This window comes from Salvia hispanica, chromosome 2, assembly GCF_029641045.1.
Source record: "Salvia hispanica isolate PSC_SH4W2 chromosome 2, Shi_PSC_v1, whole genome shotgun sequence".
NCBI lineage: Eukaryota > Viridiplantae > Streptophyta > Magnoliopsida > Lamiales > Lamiaceae > Salvia > Salvia hispanica.
Window position 1 is genome coordinate 55925393 of NC_142693.1, and position 17723 is coordinate 55943115.

The 17723-nt window shown below is 39.3% G+C and overlaps 1 protein-coding gene and 1 long non-coding RNA gene across 3 annotated transcripts; one reads left to right on the plus strand and one right to left on the minus strand.

The window, feature by feature from the left end:
• Window positions 1-4656: 4656 nt before the first annotated feature.
• Window positions 4657-9518, minus strand: TKL (TIC-like protein). 2 transcript variants are annotated; one of them, XM_048125546.1, is made up of 12 exons: window positions 9218-9518; window positions 8758-9123; window positions 8537-8673; window positions 8246-8432; window positions 7859-8141; window positions 7686-7746; window positions 7525-7611; window positions 7341-7434; window positions 7190-7256; window positions 7051-7114; window positions 6626-6973; window positions 4657-6542 (listed from the first exon to the last, which is right to left on the minus strand). In XM_048125546.1, the coding sequence occupies exons 1-12, from the start codon at window positions 9312-9314 to the stop codon at window positions 5094-5096; spliced, it is 3240 nt and encodes a 1079-aa protein (XP_047981503.1). In that variant the 5' UTR covers window positions 9315-9518; the 3' UTR covers window positions 4657-5093. The 2 variants fall into 2 exon arrangements, with proteins under 2 accessions (XP_047981503.1, XP_088921766.1); XM_089065640.1 differs by lacking the exons at window positions 8758-9123; window positions 9218-9518 and having other exon boundaries at window positions 8246-8481; window positions 8579-8673.
• A 1927-nt stretch (window positions 9519-11445) lies between these two features.
• LOC125206206 (uncharacterized) lies at window positions 11446-13126 on the plus strand. Its single transcript, XR_016135204.1, has 2 exons — window positions 11446-11809; window positions 12101-13126. It is a non-coding gene; the product is annotated as an uncharacterized LOC125206206 (long non-coding RNA).
• Window positions 13127-17723: the final 4597 nt, after the last annotated feature.

The following is a 17723-nucleotide window of genomic DNA, read 5'->3' on the forward strand; positions in this document are numbered from 1 at the left end:
TGACCTCTGTCTTTATTCGGCAAGGTGAAATAGCAAAATTGCAAACTCGTCGGTGCTCAACGTTATGGTAAGGAAACGAATCAGATTTTCCCAACTCTATGTCGATACAAGCAAAGATCCACTTATTGGCAACCAACAAAAGGCACGGGCCATTACGTACTACTCAGCATGCCTGAAAGGCACTCTGTATTGCATAGTACAAAGCGCACCTCCAATGGCCAATACTCTAGAAGCGGCTGTGTGGTGGGCTCTGCGTCAGGTTTTGAGTTTCCGACCAACAACGCGGCTTGGAGCGATAGTGTGTACTTGGAGTCAACAAAGCATCGACCGATTGGCGTGAAGGTGATGAAGCGCAAAGGCAAGGGAAAGACAGTGACTTCAAGTAGTGCAGCAAACAAGGATGAAGCGCAAAGGCAAGGGAAAGACAGTGACTTCAAGTAGTGCAGCAAACAAGGATATGGACGTTGTTCGGACATCACTTGATACGACGAACAAGGGTATAGTATAATTTATTTTCTAAACCGTACAACGAAGACACGATACAAACGAGGAATAATTATAGATACACTAAATTTATCAGAAATTCCCAATAAAAGTTATGGATATGCCTTAAATTATAGTCGTAGTTTTTAATTATGTAAAAGGATTTAACCTATATAGGTAATTTTTAGTACTTTTTCACTAATGTAATTTTTTCATTTTCATTTGTAATATTTTAATATTTAAATTCATTTTAGTTTTCATTTGCATTATTTTAATATTTAAATTTAGGAGTTAAACTATTTTATTTGTGGAGTATAGTAGTGTGAACATGTGACTAGTAGTACTACTGGCTAAAATTTGTTATTTCAAAATTTAGTCTCCCTCCGTCCCACAAAAGATGTCACACTTATGGGACGACACGAAGTTTTAGGAGGTTCTGTTTTATGTGTTAAATGGAAAAAGAAAATATAATTTTCATATTCACGTGAGAGAGAACTTTTTCTAAAAATATAAATGTGACATCTTTTGTGAGACAAACTAAAAAGGAAAGTGTGACAACTTTTGTGGAACAGAGGGAATATTTTATAGTAAATTTTAAGATTTCTTAAATTTTTGTTTAACAACATCAAACTCTTGTGTACCACTACCATAGAAGCAGGTACGTATACATTTAAGGGGCGGATGGTAGCCTATACACTTAGGGCTCGGGTGGTAGGTTGTAAAATTATTTTCATGACTTTGTACATATGGGCTTTTCCCACTTTTATGGACAACTTAATAGGTTGTTTGGTACAACCAATACAAATTTTGCAGCCCATTATATAGTGTTTGGTTGAGTCCACCAAACCTTGAAAAGGTAGATCAAATTACTAAACCATCCCTTGCCCCCTTGCCGTACAATTCTTATCACCGATCGATTTCTCATAGCTGAGAAGCAAATTACGCCATCAAAACTCCAAATTATACAATTCAGCCAATTTGAAGAATCTACAATCTACCAATCGTCGAATTACAACAACAATTGGAGGAAACGAAATCAATTACGAATACCCAGTAGATCGAAAGCTTGAATCGCATAATTCGAACAAACCTATGGTGGAATTGAACTCCAATATGGCCGCCGGTCGAAATTTGAGGAGAAGACGAGGTGGGCGCCGTCAATGGGAGAAGCAACACACTCCAAGATGGTGACTTATGGGAGCTGTGGCGTGAGGCAACAATTTGAGGAAACGAAATCAATTACCCACACCCAGTAGATCGAAAGCTTGAATCGAAAAATTCGAGCTAAGCTGTGGCGGAATTGAACTCGAATATGGCCGCCGGTTGGAATTTGAGGAGAAAACGAGGTGGGCGCCGTCAATGGGAGAAGCTGCACACGCCAAGATGGTAACCGGCGTGAGCTGTGGTGTGAGTCCGGCGAATATCCCCGAGGGTATAAACGGCCTAACACAGCGCTTTCAGCACACTGCTGATAACCTTGAAACTAATACCTCGCCTCTACCCTGATAGAGTTAACATGGATTGAGTGAAAATAGTAGATGTGGGTGTGAAACCCGGCTGCAGTTTACCGGGTTGGAAGAATGGTTTCAGGGCTACCAAACGGTGGAAACCCTTTTGCTGCAGTGCTGTTTCAAGGGATTTCAGGACTATCACCCGCACCCTAATTATCAAGGATTGGTAGATAGTGGGCTTTCCTCCATACATGGACAGATGTGTATATTGTTTGGTTCAGCCAAAAAAAAGTTTAGCCCAAGTAGTGTTGTTTGGTTGAATTAGTGAAACCCTGAAAACAATAACTAAATTAACCTTCCTAAAACAAGCAACGACTTCTTCATCTTCTTCTCCATCTCCCCCCTTTTCCCTCTCCTCATTATCTTCCTCCTCAAAAACCCTAGCCACCACTCCACCGCCCCGGCCTACCCCCTCCTCGGCTCCATCCACACCATCGGGATCTCCGACATGATCCTCTCCACTCAGACATCAATTAAGCAAACCCAACAGATCGAAACCAAAACTCAACAGATCGATACGACTAGGGGTGGCGAAATGGGTAGTGGGTAATGGGTAATTCCCATTTCGACCCGATACCCGCCGGGTATTGGGTATACGCTACCCGGCGTTAACAGGTAACGGGGCGGGATCGGGTAGTATGTTTTAGAATTTTGCGGGTAGTGGGTAGACCTGCTACCCGCACGGGTATACCCGTGAGTCCCGATAATACCCGATACTAATAGTATTATCTATATATACCCTTTCAAAGAGATATTTTGAAACATTTTTATATTCCAACGAATATTCAGTTGAAAACTCACTGGAACTAGCTATAGATTATTCCCTCACTTTTATTTCTAGAGTGAACTACAAAAAACAGTCTCTGGACTATGCGTTTATCTCGCCAATAACCCTGGACTTTAAAAATATCCCCAGACAACCCTGGACTAAGCGTTTATCTCGAAAATGGTCCTTTTCACTGTTTCGTGATGAAAATACCCTTTTGGATGGTTTTGGGGGGTTTGGGCAATTTGGTCTTTTTACATTTTAAATCTAATATTATTTCAGTTATGTACTAAATTTGATATTATTTCAAAATTATCATTCTTCTTCCCTTTTTCCATCCTTCACTTTGTTTCTTTATTTCAATATTAGATTTAATTTTATACAAGTAAATTTTAAATTTTGATTTTTAAATATCAATAAATTTTTTTAATTATTAAAATTACTATTAAATAACAAATTGATAGTTTTAATCAATATTTGATAGTGTCTGGGTGCCCGACTTATCGGGTGCGAATACCCGCGGGTAACCCGTTTCGCCACCCCTAGATATGACACCCATGAATCAAAGATTTCAACCAAACCTGGGTCGGATTTAGCTTCCACTATGACCGCCGCTCTGAACTTGCGTCAAACGGAGCTCCATGCCGTCAATCGTAGAATTAGCACAGCCGTAATTTGTGACTGAAGGGCGCTAAGGTTGCTTCTATAGGAGGATTCCGAGGGTAAAAATGGACATATACAACGTTTTCAGCACAATCGGGAAAGACTCTCCCCTAATACCTGCTCAAGGTCGTGAAACGGTTGACAGGAATGCGCCGATAGTAGTATGTGTGGGGTGGAAACCCAGAAGTTGTGTACCTGGTCGGCGGATTGCTTTGGGAGCTACCAAACGCAGGCATTTCACCCCTAACATCCGTGCCCTTAACACTTTTCTATATTATCCGAACAATACATTATGAACACTGCAAAAATTTTAACTACTTGAGTTTGTATAAGAGCATCCACAATAGAGTGGACACTTTGGCCGGACACTTTTATGTTTTTTGTCCATAGCAACTTTTTATTTGTCCACGGCCACAAAAAAAAGTTTCCGCAGCAATAGTGGACACTTTTGTTAGCCATATTTCACTTTATTAAAATAAGCAAAAAAATAATTAAAAATTCGAAATTAGAAAAAAAAAAAAAAAGCAAATCGGCGACCGCCGCGGCGGCCGCCGCGTTTCTCTCTCCTCCGGCTCGTCCTCACCGCTTTTGAGGCGAAAGCCCTTCCGCCCCACAAAATCCGTCCGCCTCCGGGGCGGACGCATCCGCCCGCTTCCGCCACAGTAGCCAGCCGCGACTTAGCCGCGATCGGGGCGGCCGCCGCGCCGCCCCTATTGTGGATGCTCTAACAACATTATTCATCCGTACTGTGAAGTACACAGTACACTCGTATACAGTGATTTCTTTTTATTACCCGAGCAATCATTCATAATAATCACTATCAAAGTAGTAACTGTCAACAACAGAAATTCATCTGTACAAGTACATTTCAAATACTTCTACATAATACCTGAATAATCAATCGTGAACACTACCAGAATATGAACAATTATGAAGAACTTGGAAAATTAATTTAGAGCAAATCACTCATGTGCGCTTGCGTATCAAAATACAAATACTACAATTAAGTGCCTCTTATATGTTTGAATCTTATGCATACAACTTGTTGAGAGTTGACAAAAGGAATTGGATGGTCTAAAGAGAAGAAGAAAAACCAACAATAATACAGTAATTACTAAATGCATAGTAGATTCCAACTTTAGCCAAAGTCAAGTGGGCAATAAAAGATTGAAATTTCAAACGCAAAAACAAAAAATAAAAGTGGGCAACCAACCAACCAACCAACCAAGAACGTCATAAAATGTCAACATTACTTTATACATGAAGAATAAAAAGGTACCAAAACCCATCCTCCTAAACTTTCTTTTGACTAATTATATAGAATACCACTTGCCATAAAAAAACAAATAAGAAAATTATTGAAAGAATGGAATTTTTGTATGGATATCATTGATGATATCTAGCAGATTAGTGTATACATACAACACACGAGTGTCGCATTCGGATTAGTAGGGTTGGTGGGGAGGAATGAAAAGGGAAGCCAACTGATAAATAAACACCATCAAAATTGCAACCCTCCAAAAATTTCAACCAAACCATATTCCAGCTTTCCATCTTCTTCCGCCAGCCAAATTTCAAATTTGAATTGCCTCGGCACATTAACTGCAGTGGCTTTAATGTATCGCGGAAGCAGTGAATGAAGTCTGCTCTTTCATGGATGCAAGAAACTATCAGTACTTGAGCTCCGGCAGTTGGCTGGGACATGCGCTTAGAATCGATGGCACGTTCCGTCTGCAAGCAGGGGACGATGACTTCTGACCGTCCACCTCTTGGGAGGGTAGTGATGGAGTCGTTGAGGCAATAGAAGTGGCATTTCTTGACTCGCTCTTCATCACAAACTGATGTCCTTGAATTGGACCATTACCGAAATTTATACTATGAGTTTGGCCTTGAGAAGATTTCAGCTGAGGAATGTTCGAGGTGGCAGACTCAGGAGCTACGCTTCTAGGGAAATTTTCCCATTTGGGGAACGATGGAGAGTCGAACATAGGGCTGCTGCTGCTGCTACTCGGAAGTATGCCAGTAAGGAAAGATCCATGAATGTTATGAGGAGTTGAAGACTTAACTTGATGCATTTGGTGATCCTGAAGTTGAATCAGCTGATGCTGCTGAAAATTCGGGACAGAAACACCAGAAGACGTCTGAAATGGTTGGCTTCCGTTGAAGGAGGATGGAAGAAAATTAACAGTTCGAGCATCAAACTTTGGAGGTTCCATGGTGGAGAGGGCTGATATCTCTGAGCTAAAAGACTGACCACCATTGCCTAAGGACTTCACTTTGGAATTCTGGAAATTCTTCTGGTGTATCTGATTACCATTCAGAGACGTGTCAGGATGCATATGGAACATACCAGAGCTCTGCGCCATGGATGAGAAGTTCAGCACTGGGGTCGCAGAAGAATATGAACCGAAAGAGAAAGCATACGCCTGAGGAAGCTCGACTCTACCCTTGGAACCCTGTTGAGGAGGATCAATCTGCTTATTGCCAGCAGCACCACTACCTACCGATGTAGGTGAATACATTGCATAGTTCATTTGTTGTGGAGAATTACTAGGTTTTGCAGAGTGAGATATAAATCCAGGAGCAAGCGATGCACCATTTTTCCAATTAACCTCCGCATTAGACTTGCTGGACGAATAGGAAGGCTGGACCGATTTCTCTGACTGCAGACTTGCAGATACTGAAGTAAGGAATTTATTCTCACTGGTTTTAGCACTGGACTGTGGTTGCTTGTGTGAAGACAAGTTCGTATTCGGAGAAGCTGACTGGGCTGAAGCATGAGAAGTGGTGAACTGCTGCTGATTAAATGTTAGGGAAGGATATAAAGAGGAGTTAAAGAAGGGCATCGAGGGTGATCCTCCTTTAAAGGATGGCATTGGAATGTTCTTTAGTATGGCCATGTATGGGGAAGATTCATTTGAAGGCAACATTGGATGGTTCAAGCTCAAACCAGTTGATGCATTAGGTGAAGGAAAGTTGATCGGAAGACGCCCAGCTGAAGTAGACTGCAAAGTAGCATTTGCAGCTGAGGTTGCAGATTGGGGAGATCCAGAAGAATTGACAGGTGCCATCATTGTTGCTTGATGGTGCCCAAATGGCAACCAAAAACCGTGGCCATGCTACAATAATCAAGAAAATTACCTGAATTTAGAATTGTGATTGTGATGAATAATTGAAAGGAGGAACAGAGGTACAAGCTTACCAAGAAACTAGAAGCTGAGGCTGGTTGTGAAGCTTGTTGAAGCAAGGACTTAGTGCTTGTGGCATTTAAAGCCACGGCAGCATCAGAGCTCTTATCTTTTCCACTTCCAACAGACTCAATTGCCAAATTCTTCCCTCCTTGAAACTCTCGGAGAAACGGGTTTCCAGGGAAGAAATTTTGTGCTGGTGCTGTATTTTTTAGGGTCGGTGACTTGCTTCCACACAAAACAGCGGGACCAGTTGACAGAGACTCCTTGATGAGCTGCTGGTGGCAATGGATGCTTTGCGCAAGGTATTGATGTGCGGCGCATCTCTTTGGTCGAGGCTGGGAGAATTTAAATTGAGGGGGCTGCACATTTTCAAACACATGTAATGTAAACCACTAAAACAGTGAAATAATCAATGAAATGAGAATATAAAGCACACCTGCATTATCATTGATGATTTTGCGATTCCATTTACAGGCATAGCTTGCAGAGGCGGCATAAATCTGCATATGAAAACAATTCAGCAATGACAGTAGAGCAATTAAAAGAAAGAAGAAATGAGACTCTGTGTTACACACCCTGGATGAGGAAGAACACCAGGCCAGCTATTCATACCAATAGGGAAATGCAACAAGGAAGTTGGTGCTGCAATAAAGTGACATCTTAGTAAAATTTATGCATTCAAATTCTTGAAACCAAAATACTCAGATATTCAATATGGATTATTACATTGACTGTTGTCCTCCTTCCGACCTGGCTGCTGATTGCAATGCTTCTCGACATCAAGATTTAATTGTTGATCCTTAGCAGCAACCTCACTCTTCTGCATCGGATTTAGAAGTACAAAAACATCAGTAATTTACTCCACAATTAAAAAACTGAAAACAAATGTGGATTAAATAGTTCAGCATGCCTTTTGAACAGCGTGAGCCATAACGCCACGATGAGTCCCCATATCCACCAATCCCTCTCCCTCCGGCGAAGAGAGCAAGGGAGATGACTGTTGAAGAATACCATTAGAATTTGATAATCATAAGCCCAATTAAAGAAGAATATAACTTGAATTGTACACACCATCAAATCAATCTCCAGCTTAGTTTCCTTCTTAGCCTCAACAATAATTGCGTCATAATGCCTGCTCCGGCCAGCCCAACCATAAATGCCATTAGAAGAGGTAGAGAAGAGAGAGAAACTCGGCTGAAATAAATATAATTAATTAATGGAAAGAAAAAAATAGGGGTGCTCACGCTTTTGTCACTGTCGGATCCTGAATATCACAACCATTTACTTTAACACATGATGGCGATTCGCTTTCTTTTGGAGACCCCACTTTAACTTTATTCACAAACCCATCTACACTCACTGCTTTGTCATCCGTAAATCTCTCTTTCTCAATTCTTCCATCTCTCTTTAGCTCTTTCATCGAGTCGCCCATATCTCTTCCCGCATTCACTTTTTTTGATGGCTCGTTTTGAACTGAAAAGGCGTTATTCTCATCCTTGCCACAATCAGCTTTAGACATCTTTAACTCTGTAATCCACCAATCACAGAGTTACCAAAAAAAACTTTTCGATGCAACAATTGTTCCAGTACTCTTATTAACTTAGATCGTAAGAGAAATCACAGAAAATTACCGTCGCTGGATGGGATTAATCTATCTCTGTCAACATTTTGTATTTGCGAAGATTGGAGTTGGGATTGGGATTGCGACTGAGATTGTTTCATCAGATCGAACAGAGCTTCAGCAACCTCGATCTCAATGTCATCTTCAATCGCCGACTGCTTGGGATTTGAAATCGGCATTTTTCGCTCTGAAGATTTCTGCCAAGTAATTTCCACGTCAGAAGCCGTCGCATCAAAACCACATATTCTACAAAAAAAAAAAAAAGAGTCGTAGGAAAAACTAAATCTGAAAACTAACTAACCATCTTCTTCTTCATCGATTCACCAGAACCAATCAGACTCACCGCCGTTCGCAACGGTGAAATTCTCCGTAGGCTCAAGTCCTCACCGAAGCCGCCGCTCGCTGGACTGCAGTACTCTTGCAACCTCTTCGCCGAAGCTATAGAAAACAAAAATTTAAATTAACCACCAAGGGAATCAATAACATTAAAAAGAAGAAGAAGATGACGACTAGATTACTTACAAGAGCGAGCTCTTCGAGGTACAGGAACACCGAACATTTCATCGGCGGCGGATTTCAGGACAGGCGACGACCGGAGCTTACGGAGGCCCCGGCGATTATTTGACAGAGAAGAAGACGTCGGCGAGATTTGATTTACCCGATTATGCTGATGAATCCTCGTCTCCTCTTCCTCTTCAAAGTACTCTTCGTCACTCGAGTCCGTACTCTCGTTCTCTCTGCAACTCTCACCGCCATCACTTCTCTGCTGCGCCGCAGACCTATCGATTCTCCTCCGCTTCGGAAACTCGCGTTCACGGTCCTTCTTCGATACCTGCTCTCGATCTCCTAACCTCACGGTCTCCTGCAGTTCCATCTGTCTATCCTCGTCTGTAAAAATCCATAAACAAGGATTGCAAAAACACAGATAAATCAATAAAAAAATTGAATACAGAGAATATTTTTTTTTTGGACTTTTTCTCACCGATTGAATCTCTGAGAGTAGTAATCCTTTGCCGCCTTCTCGGCAAACAATTAGCGGCGGAGACAGTCGCTCTTCGTGAATCTCTGTTCCTCTCCATCACTGCAATCGTCCTCCCGTGAATCTCAAAATTCACCGGATTTCCACCATTGTCGCCGGCGGAATGAAAGGAATCAGAAGAAATGAAATTGATGAAAACTGCAAAAAACACTCCGATATTTACACAAATTGAAACTGAATTCGTTGAAAATCTCTCCCTCTCTGCTTCACTTTTTGTGCGCCCCCTCTCTCTCTTCTCTGCTCTTTTCTCTCTGGTCTCATCTAATAATCTGTAATTTATTGTTATTTTAAAGTCTCACGCGAAACCTACTCCTGAGCCGAGTTGGACGGCATCGATTTCTCTCTCGCCCACGAAACGTCTGATGCGCCGTCAGATCAATATTTGATCCAATGGACAAGATCAGCCTGCCAACGTGGCACATCTGTCCCTTTCCTCACTATTTAAGGGGTGCTGTTCACTGCCACGTTTGCTAAGGATACCATACAAATATGAAATTTATTTTCCTCCATTTTTAACTGTTTAAAAATATTTAATACTGACAGATGTGAATATTTAGTAACTAATTTATTTATATTCCACTTCTTCACTTTCATGGTACAGCTCTGAATTCCATATCTCTTAATATTTCCTATCTTTCTATTCCAAAAATGGAGTACAAGAATAAATTTTATTTCCTAACTATAATTATAAAGTAAAGACGTGCCTGCCCTATTATATCTATTAATTGGAGTTTATTGTGGTAATACATTATTGATTTGTGGTTTATTGTGGTGATACATTATCCGGGCATATCGCATTGAATAATTGAAGTAAAATGAGTTATGGTAAAATATTACGGTAATAATTATATCCGACAATAACAACAATTAAAGTAAAATTTGTTCTGGTAAAATGCTGTGGTTTGTTGTGGAAATACTTAATCTGACGATATCACATGCGATAATTATGTAAAATGATATCTGAACATCAAATAATGAAATAAATTAATATGAGCCATTTACTATTAATTTTATATTTTGAAATTTTAGTTATTGATAAATAGATAAATCATATCAATAAAAATAATGTAATGTATAGTCAATCTAATAAAAGTTGAACAATATTCAGAAGAATTCATTTTAGCTTCTGATATCCCTTAAATGTTTTGGTGAACTAGTAATAAAATATGATGCTAGAGTATGGGAATAGAAGTTGTATTTTTTGAACTTTAATTTTTTATACACGGTGAAAAGGAAGTTGAGCAGAATTTGGCTTGGAAAACCTTACTTTTTGGACTTGGCCACAAAACTCTGTATCAGGGCACAAACCATGCTCTCAAGAGCTGAGACGCACGGTCCGTGCCAAAGTCTTCGAAAAGGTGTCGCACTGTTTCCACATGGCGGCACAGGTCGTGTTTTAGGCCTGTGGTCACACATGGTCCATGACAAACTCGTCAACTCCAATTCTCGTCTACAGTACATAAGTCGTACAGTTCCGGTTCACTTGCGCACAAATTGTGATCTCCTCTCTGTCTTTTATGGACATCAAATTCGTGTCTTTTTATCTTTATCCCTTTCAAAACCATTATTTCAAAATTCAATAAACTCGTCACCATATCCAATTATTAGGAACTAACTCAAATACGCCTATACAATTCTAAATCAAACAAAACAAGATGAGAATAATCCTCAACTATCACATAAAATACTGTGTTTATCAATCCCAAAACTTAAATACTATTTCTATCCCATAATAAATGGCATATTTGAATAATGACATATGATTTTAAGAAATGATGTGTCAGCCGTTGTGATTAATAATGGGGGGCGAAAACTAAAGTGATCCATAGTCCCAAAGGGTTGGTGGCAACTAAATGGTCTGGCGGAATCGTTCTACCTCCGATTTACTATCACCTAAGGCCATGTTTGGTAGGAGTGATAACTCATCTAGGGATGAGATTTTATGAACAAAAATGATACATGCTTTAAGTCTATTATTGATAAGTGCTGAATGTAAATTTGGACTATTTAGCGTGCACGAGTGGATTATATATGCTTTTTTTTTTTAATTTGAACAATATATAATATATTTAAAATACTTTATATTTTGATTTTTAAGTTTGACATATAAAATTGAGTGTATACTGTTTGATAAACACACTTGGATGTGACATGTACTCAAGGCCGTTTACTCTTAGGGGGCGTTTGATTGCCCTGATATGCCTAGATAAGGCGTCAGATATAAGTTTTATCTAGTTTTTGGTTGCCCTGATATACTTATACGATAACCCGGTATACAAGCTCTAACCCGGTTTCAATTAAGATACATCCCTCCCAAATGCTACCCAAGCTGAAGCCTCCGATATGCGCTACCTCGGAGAACCAGATTGCTGCTACCGCACTCCTTTGTCTAAAACACCCCTCGCCATTGTCGTCAATCTGGGACACGCATAGTTTTTCACGAGCCTAGCTTGTCGTTTTGCTTAGCAACAATTTTCTGTCGGCGCAAAATTTCTGTTTAACCACCGACCACCGCCGGCTGAAGGTCGGCTGAAGGTTTGTCGATATGTGAATTCCCTTTTTTCATTGTTGGGTTTCTGTGGGTTGATGTATTCAGACCCAATTTCAGCAGTGTCACCAATCTCGAGTAGCTCCATTCTTGTTGGGGATTATCGAATCCATGGCCTAATTACAGTTAAAATTAAGTACCTCCTATAAAATTTTGTCAATTTTCTCCCAAATTATTGTCTGTTGTGTTTTGGTGAATGTATTGTTTCATTGATTCAATTTTCTCCAAGCATTTTTTCAGCACCGTTTACATATTTTTTCCGGTGCTTTGTGAACCAGGTATCTGCGTCGCTTTTATTTGCGTTATTGAGGAAATTAAGTTCGAATCCAGTATGCAATCCTTGTGTTTCCCGGCCTTCATGACTGATGTTCGATCATTGTATGTTAGCCTTAAAAGCAAATGTTTGATGTCTTTCTGAGCCTCAAATTTATGTTTGGATTTATCAGGGATCTGGTCGACAGGATGAAATGACAACCATTTTGATTTTGTTAGAAGAGATTATACAAAACTATCAAATAAACTTGTTGCTCATCTCCTTTATGATCACACTTCTTTGCCCGCAAACACGGAAACGTAAACGTTGGGACCGACTAGGATAGTCCGAAGTTTTAGATTCAATACCTGCCCATGTACGTCAATTGGATCAACCTGTGTGTGTTACAGATAGGTTTTTGAAATAGATTTTACAGCTTGGTTGCTTTTATGCTTTGTTTAGCTAGATTGAAGCTTTGGGGCTTTTGCGTCTTATCTCTCTTTTCTAAAATTAATGACCCAAACATATGCTATACAATGAATTTGAACTCATATTGTAGTTTTTTTTTATTCATATGTTTTTTTTTTATACACATTCTACACCATTGCTCTAATAGTTGCTGGTGCTAGTAATCCATTGATGATATGGGCTTGATTATGTAGCTTGTTGATTCAAATGCTGAAGTTTGTATAGATTTTAAGTCTTGCGACTCAGAGAAAGAGAGCTAGAATCGCTGACAAGAAGAAGAGGATCGTCAAGGCCAAGTCATAAGCTGCTGAGTACCAGAAGCTTCTTGCGACTCGCATGAAGGAACAGAGGGATAGGAGCAGTGAGAGTTTGGCCAAGAAGAGTTCTAAACTTTCTACTGCAACAAAACCATCAGCTGCTGCATAATCGACATCTTCTGCGTTTATGCTTCTGAATCTGCTCATGTCTTCTCAGAACTGATTGAGTTTTAGATAATTTTGAATCTTTTGCCGAATGTTACAAAACCATGAGTTTTGCCTATTTTGTTTTGGATAAATTTTGAGATGATACTATTTTCTTTGAATTCCATGAGCAACTTTTTTATATTTGAGTGTATCTATATTCTTGAATTCAAATTATTAGTATCCAACAATGTTCATATTTCCATTGCACTTGTTAAACAAGATTTTTTTTAGTTATAATTCAAGGCCAAAAACAATGTTTACAGCTTGGGAATGGCTGATATCCGCGTTACTTGCTCTCCAAATGCAGCATCAACGAATATAGACGATTATAGGCGCGAGAATTTTGGTTGGACGCCATTTTGATTTTGGGCGTGTATAAGGTAGATTTCCAGGGATACATTGGTCAGTAGCAAAAATATTGAGGGATACAAGTGTCATTCCGCGTTCTTATCATTAGTTTCTGTAAGTCCAATAAAAAACCATATAAGCTATAAAGCGAAGCTTATCAGGGCAACCAAACACCAAGATGAGATAACCCTATATCCACATTATCTCACAAAATCGTGTACAACACCCATATCACACATTGCCCTATCAGGACAATCAAACGAGCCCTTAAAAAGTAAGCCCAAGATAAGTAATAGTATTGGTTAAATTCAAATTTATTTTGAAGGATAGAAGTTTCGGGTTATCCTAAGACTTTAATAGCTCAATTAAATTTGCTTAGTTCTTATCCTACTGAAAATGTGGAATTGAAGAAATTCTAATAATATAGATAAAATAAGTCAATGTTCTTATCCCATTTATGAACTAGGTGTGTTTACCCCAGGGGAAAAAATGAACTGTTATTGTCCTCTAAAAATTTCACATTAATTACGATTGGTGAGTGCTGGTGTATTATCTAATTCCAAATTTCAAATACCATACAATAACAAGGGAATAATAAAATATTCGAATATTTTTGTGGGAAATCTAAAATTTGTCTTCATTAATAGGAAAAAATGTTACGCTAGAAAGTAGCCGTCGTATAATAATAAAAAATTAAAAAGATCTAGTGATGCTTACTTAATTTGTACTAGAAAATATGGAATGTTGATATATTTATATCACAAGTTGGAAATATAAGCAGACGTGTTACACTCACCCTCCACTTTTGAATTTAACGAAAGGAAATTACTAAACAAAGATGACACAACAAAGTCGTCGAATAAGTATGATGGAGTAATATTTAATTGTCATATACTCCTATATAATACTAGTATAATAATAATAAACTATTGCTGCATTTTATATTGAATATATGTGCATGAGCTCAAGATACTCGCCAAAGCTGTATGCTCAATCCTTTATTACGAATTGACTAATTGTGTGGTTAGTTATTTTATTTACGTGATTAATCTGGAGTTTCCTTGATAGGGAAGCTATAAAATAATTGTCAATTGTTTTAAGTCAAGAATTTTATTTTAAAGGGGGTTTCAAGTTATTAAAGTGGTGGGTTAGGTTACATCTTTAAGCTTTATATTTTTGTGGGGAGAATATTTTTTTTATCACTAATCAATGAAATTTCACAATATATTTTTGTGGGGAGCATATTATTAAAGCATCAACAATAAGGGTTAAAATTCGGTGGATTACATCTTTTAAGGTTTACATTTTTTTAGAGAGAATGTTATTTTATCAATAATGATAAAAATTCGCAATAAATTTTACTATATTACTAAGGGCCTCAGCATTAAGGTCGGAAATTCCGCCACCTACAGCCGGCGACATAATTTTTGGACTTATTGCAAGGTCTGTTCTTTTGCGACCGCCAGAGGAAAACAACTGAAGCGAGCAACTGGCGTTGTGGTTATTATAGTAGTGGAGTATTTTTTTAGTTTTGCGAAATTTATACGCTTATCACAAAATTACAAAATCCACCAATTTGTTTTTAGAACCAAAATTCATTTACTAAGGTCTTTCAACCATTTTACTATTTTAGTTAATATTTTCTTTGATTTTTTATTGGAATTTACTACTCCATTTTTTAGGTCATTAAATATTTATTTATCGTCATTTAAGAGATATACTATTGATTTTTCAATAAACTTTAGTTTCGTTACTGTCATCTCTATCTATGTATATAGACTAAAAATCACAGGTAAATGATTAACAAGGCTAGAAGAATGAAAATTATGAAACAAACCTCGCTTGTACTAGTAGTATATTGTTTGTTCATAAAGTTATAAGCGAGCAGTGGTATCAACGATACTACTGCTTCCTCTGTCCCCAAAGAATATGCACTTTGGGTTCAACACGAATTTTAATGTAAGAGCATCCCCATCCGTGCTCTTAGCTAAGAGCACGGAGGTGGGCCCGGACCCACTTTTATTCCTTGTCCTTAGCTAAGAGCACAACACCCACATCCGTGCTCTTAGCTAAGGACAAGCTCAAGGGTCCCACCATTCTATTATTCAATTTAAATACTCTAATTATTAAAAACATTTCTACATTATAAAAATACATTATAAAATAAAAATTACATAATTAAAATCCTAAAAAATACAAATTACATAATTAAAATACTAAAAATACTAAAAATAAAAATACATAATTAAAATAAAAAATACATAATTAAAATCCTACAAATTAAAAATTACAAACGTGGAAGACTATTCTTCTAACCCCAATTGCCTCTTGAGACCCCGGATCAATTGCTCGTGTGTTGCAAGTTGTTCCGGAGTCATGTGAGACGTATCGGTCATATGAAGTTGACTCAATATGGCCCACAACGAGTTGGTCGGGGGTGGAGGAGGCACAAAGGGAGCGGGGGCGGCGGTGGGTGGTCGTCGCCTTCTTCCTTCCAACCGGCCGGCGGGAACCGCTCGGGCCAGCGTCGGGGCTACCCAAGTTAGTTCCGGCAAGCTGGGTAGCCACATCATCGGAGGAGGATAGAGCTACCGACCTCGACCGTTTGCTGGAGGAGCTGGAGGAGGATGCTGCTATGCCGCCCCTATACTTCGGATGTTGGCGCCCCTCCTGCCAACAATCGAGGTACTTGAACGGTTTGTACTCCTCCTGTTGGTATGCCGCCAAGGCGGCAGTGATGATGTCGAGCTCGTGCGTGCCGCTCCCCGCCGACCGCTCTTCCTGGAGGTAAATCCCCTGAAACTTCCCGATTGCCTCGTTGCATCTGTAGATGCAATTGCGAACCATACTATCATTGCGATATATGGTTCCCTCCGGCCGGGTTTCATTGTAGAGGCGAGTGATGCGCCACCAATAAGTTTCCCCGGTTTGGTTCGTGCCGACGTCCGGATCTTCGGAGACTGCCAAGTAGGCTTTGAACATCGCCATCATCTCACCCGGAGTGTACGGGGTGCGGGTGCCACGAACAAGAGGAGTAGGACCAGAAATAGGAGCAGGAGTAGAGCTGTTGCTCCCTCCCGATCCGGGTTCGTATGCCCACCCGAACCCGGGGGCGTTTAGGTCGTGCACCGGGTAAGGACGGTAGCCACCCGGAGCTTGCGAACCTTGGGTTTGAGGAGGGGCCGTAAATTGGGTTTCCGGACTATATCCGGCCTCGGAGTCGAACCAATCGTGGTTCCAACCGCGATTGCCGGATGGGTGATCGCCGGAGCCGGACATTGTGTAGTGTGTTGGGAATTTAGATGATAGAGTAGGAGGAAAAAAGATGAGAGAATGTAGATGATGATAGTATAGATAATAGATGAGAATGTGATTTTTTTGTGTTGAAGTGGGGGTATTTATAGATGAAAATGTGAATTTTGGGGAAAAAAAATTGAAAAATTAATTATAAGTGGGTAGAAAACGGATATATTTTTTTTGGGAAGTGGGAAAATATTTTTTTTTTATTTAAAAACATTTTTTAAAATAAATTTTGAATTTAAAAAAAAAAAAAAATGAAATTGCCAACGGCTATGCCGTTGGCCAATCAGCAATTGCCACGTAATTGTGCTCAGCGGCACGGACGTGCTCTTAGCTAAGAGCAGCGCCGTGCCGCTGGCATGGACGGACAAGCTCCATTGGCGGACGGACGGCTTGGTGCTCAGCGGCACGGACGGACGAGCGGTGCGTTGAGCACCGCTGCGGATGCTCTAAAATTAGTAAAGTACGATAGAGATAAAAGAAAAAAAATAATTAAAGTATTGTTAGTGGAGAATGAGTCTCACCTCATTAGAGAGAAAATACTTTCTAAAATTAGAAATTGCATATTGTTTTGGTACGAATTAAAACAGAAAGAGTGTATATTCTCGTGGGACATGGGGAGTATAAGCTAGCCAATCTTATCGATATTGAAGAAATTTAGTTTAATTGGCTCTTCATGTATAATTGGTATGACAGTGACACTATCATAGCCTATAATTATATTTGTCTATGTGCATGCATATACAGTCAATGCAAAAAGAGTAAAAGACTATATATATCTCATCCCAAAAAATCATTTAACTGAATCAATAATTTAATGTAAAGAGCGGTGATAAAGGTAGATAAATTCTACGTAATATTTTAGGAATTTCAGTTTTAAAATCCATTTATAAATTTTAATTATTTTTAAATAAATTAGTATATTACACATATATCCTAGAATAAAATTAATGCTGAGAAATGTTTTGCATTTTTCTCTCCTCTCTCTCTCCTCTCTCCACAATTTCGCTATTAGAATATCCACAATAAGAATAGGTCAGCCACTCTCTCTCTCTGCCACGTCATCAG

Excerpts from the sequence above, each read along its gene's own strand:
- TKL (XM_048125546.1), bottom strand. The coding sequence starts at position 9,314 with ATGGAGAGGAACAGAGATTCACGAAGAGCGACTGTCTCCGCCGCTAAT. Across the intron at positions 8,674-8,757 it reads ACCTCGAAGAGCTCGCTCTT|CTTCGGCGAAGAGGTTGCAA; the intron begins GTAAGTAATCTA and ends TGTTTTCTATAG. Across the intron at positions 7,747-7,858 it reads GATCCGACAGTGACAAAAGC|GCATTATGACGCAATTATTG; the intron begins GTGAGCACCCCT and ends TGGCCGGAGCAG.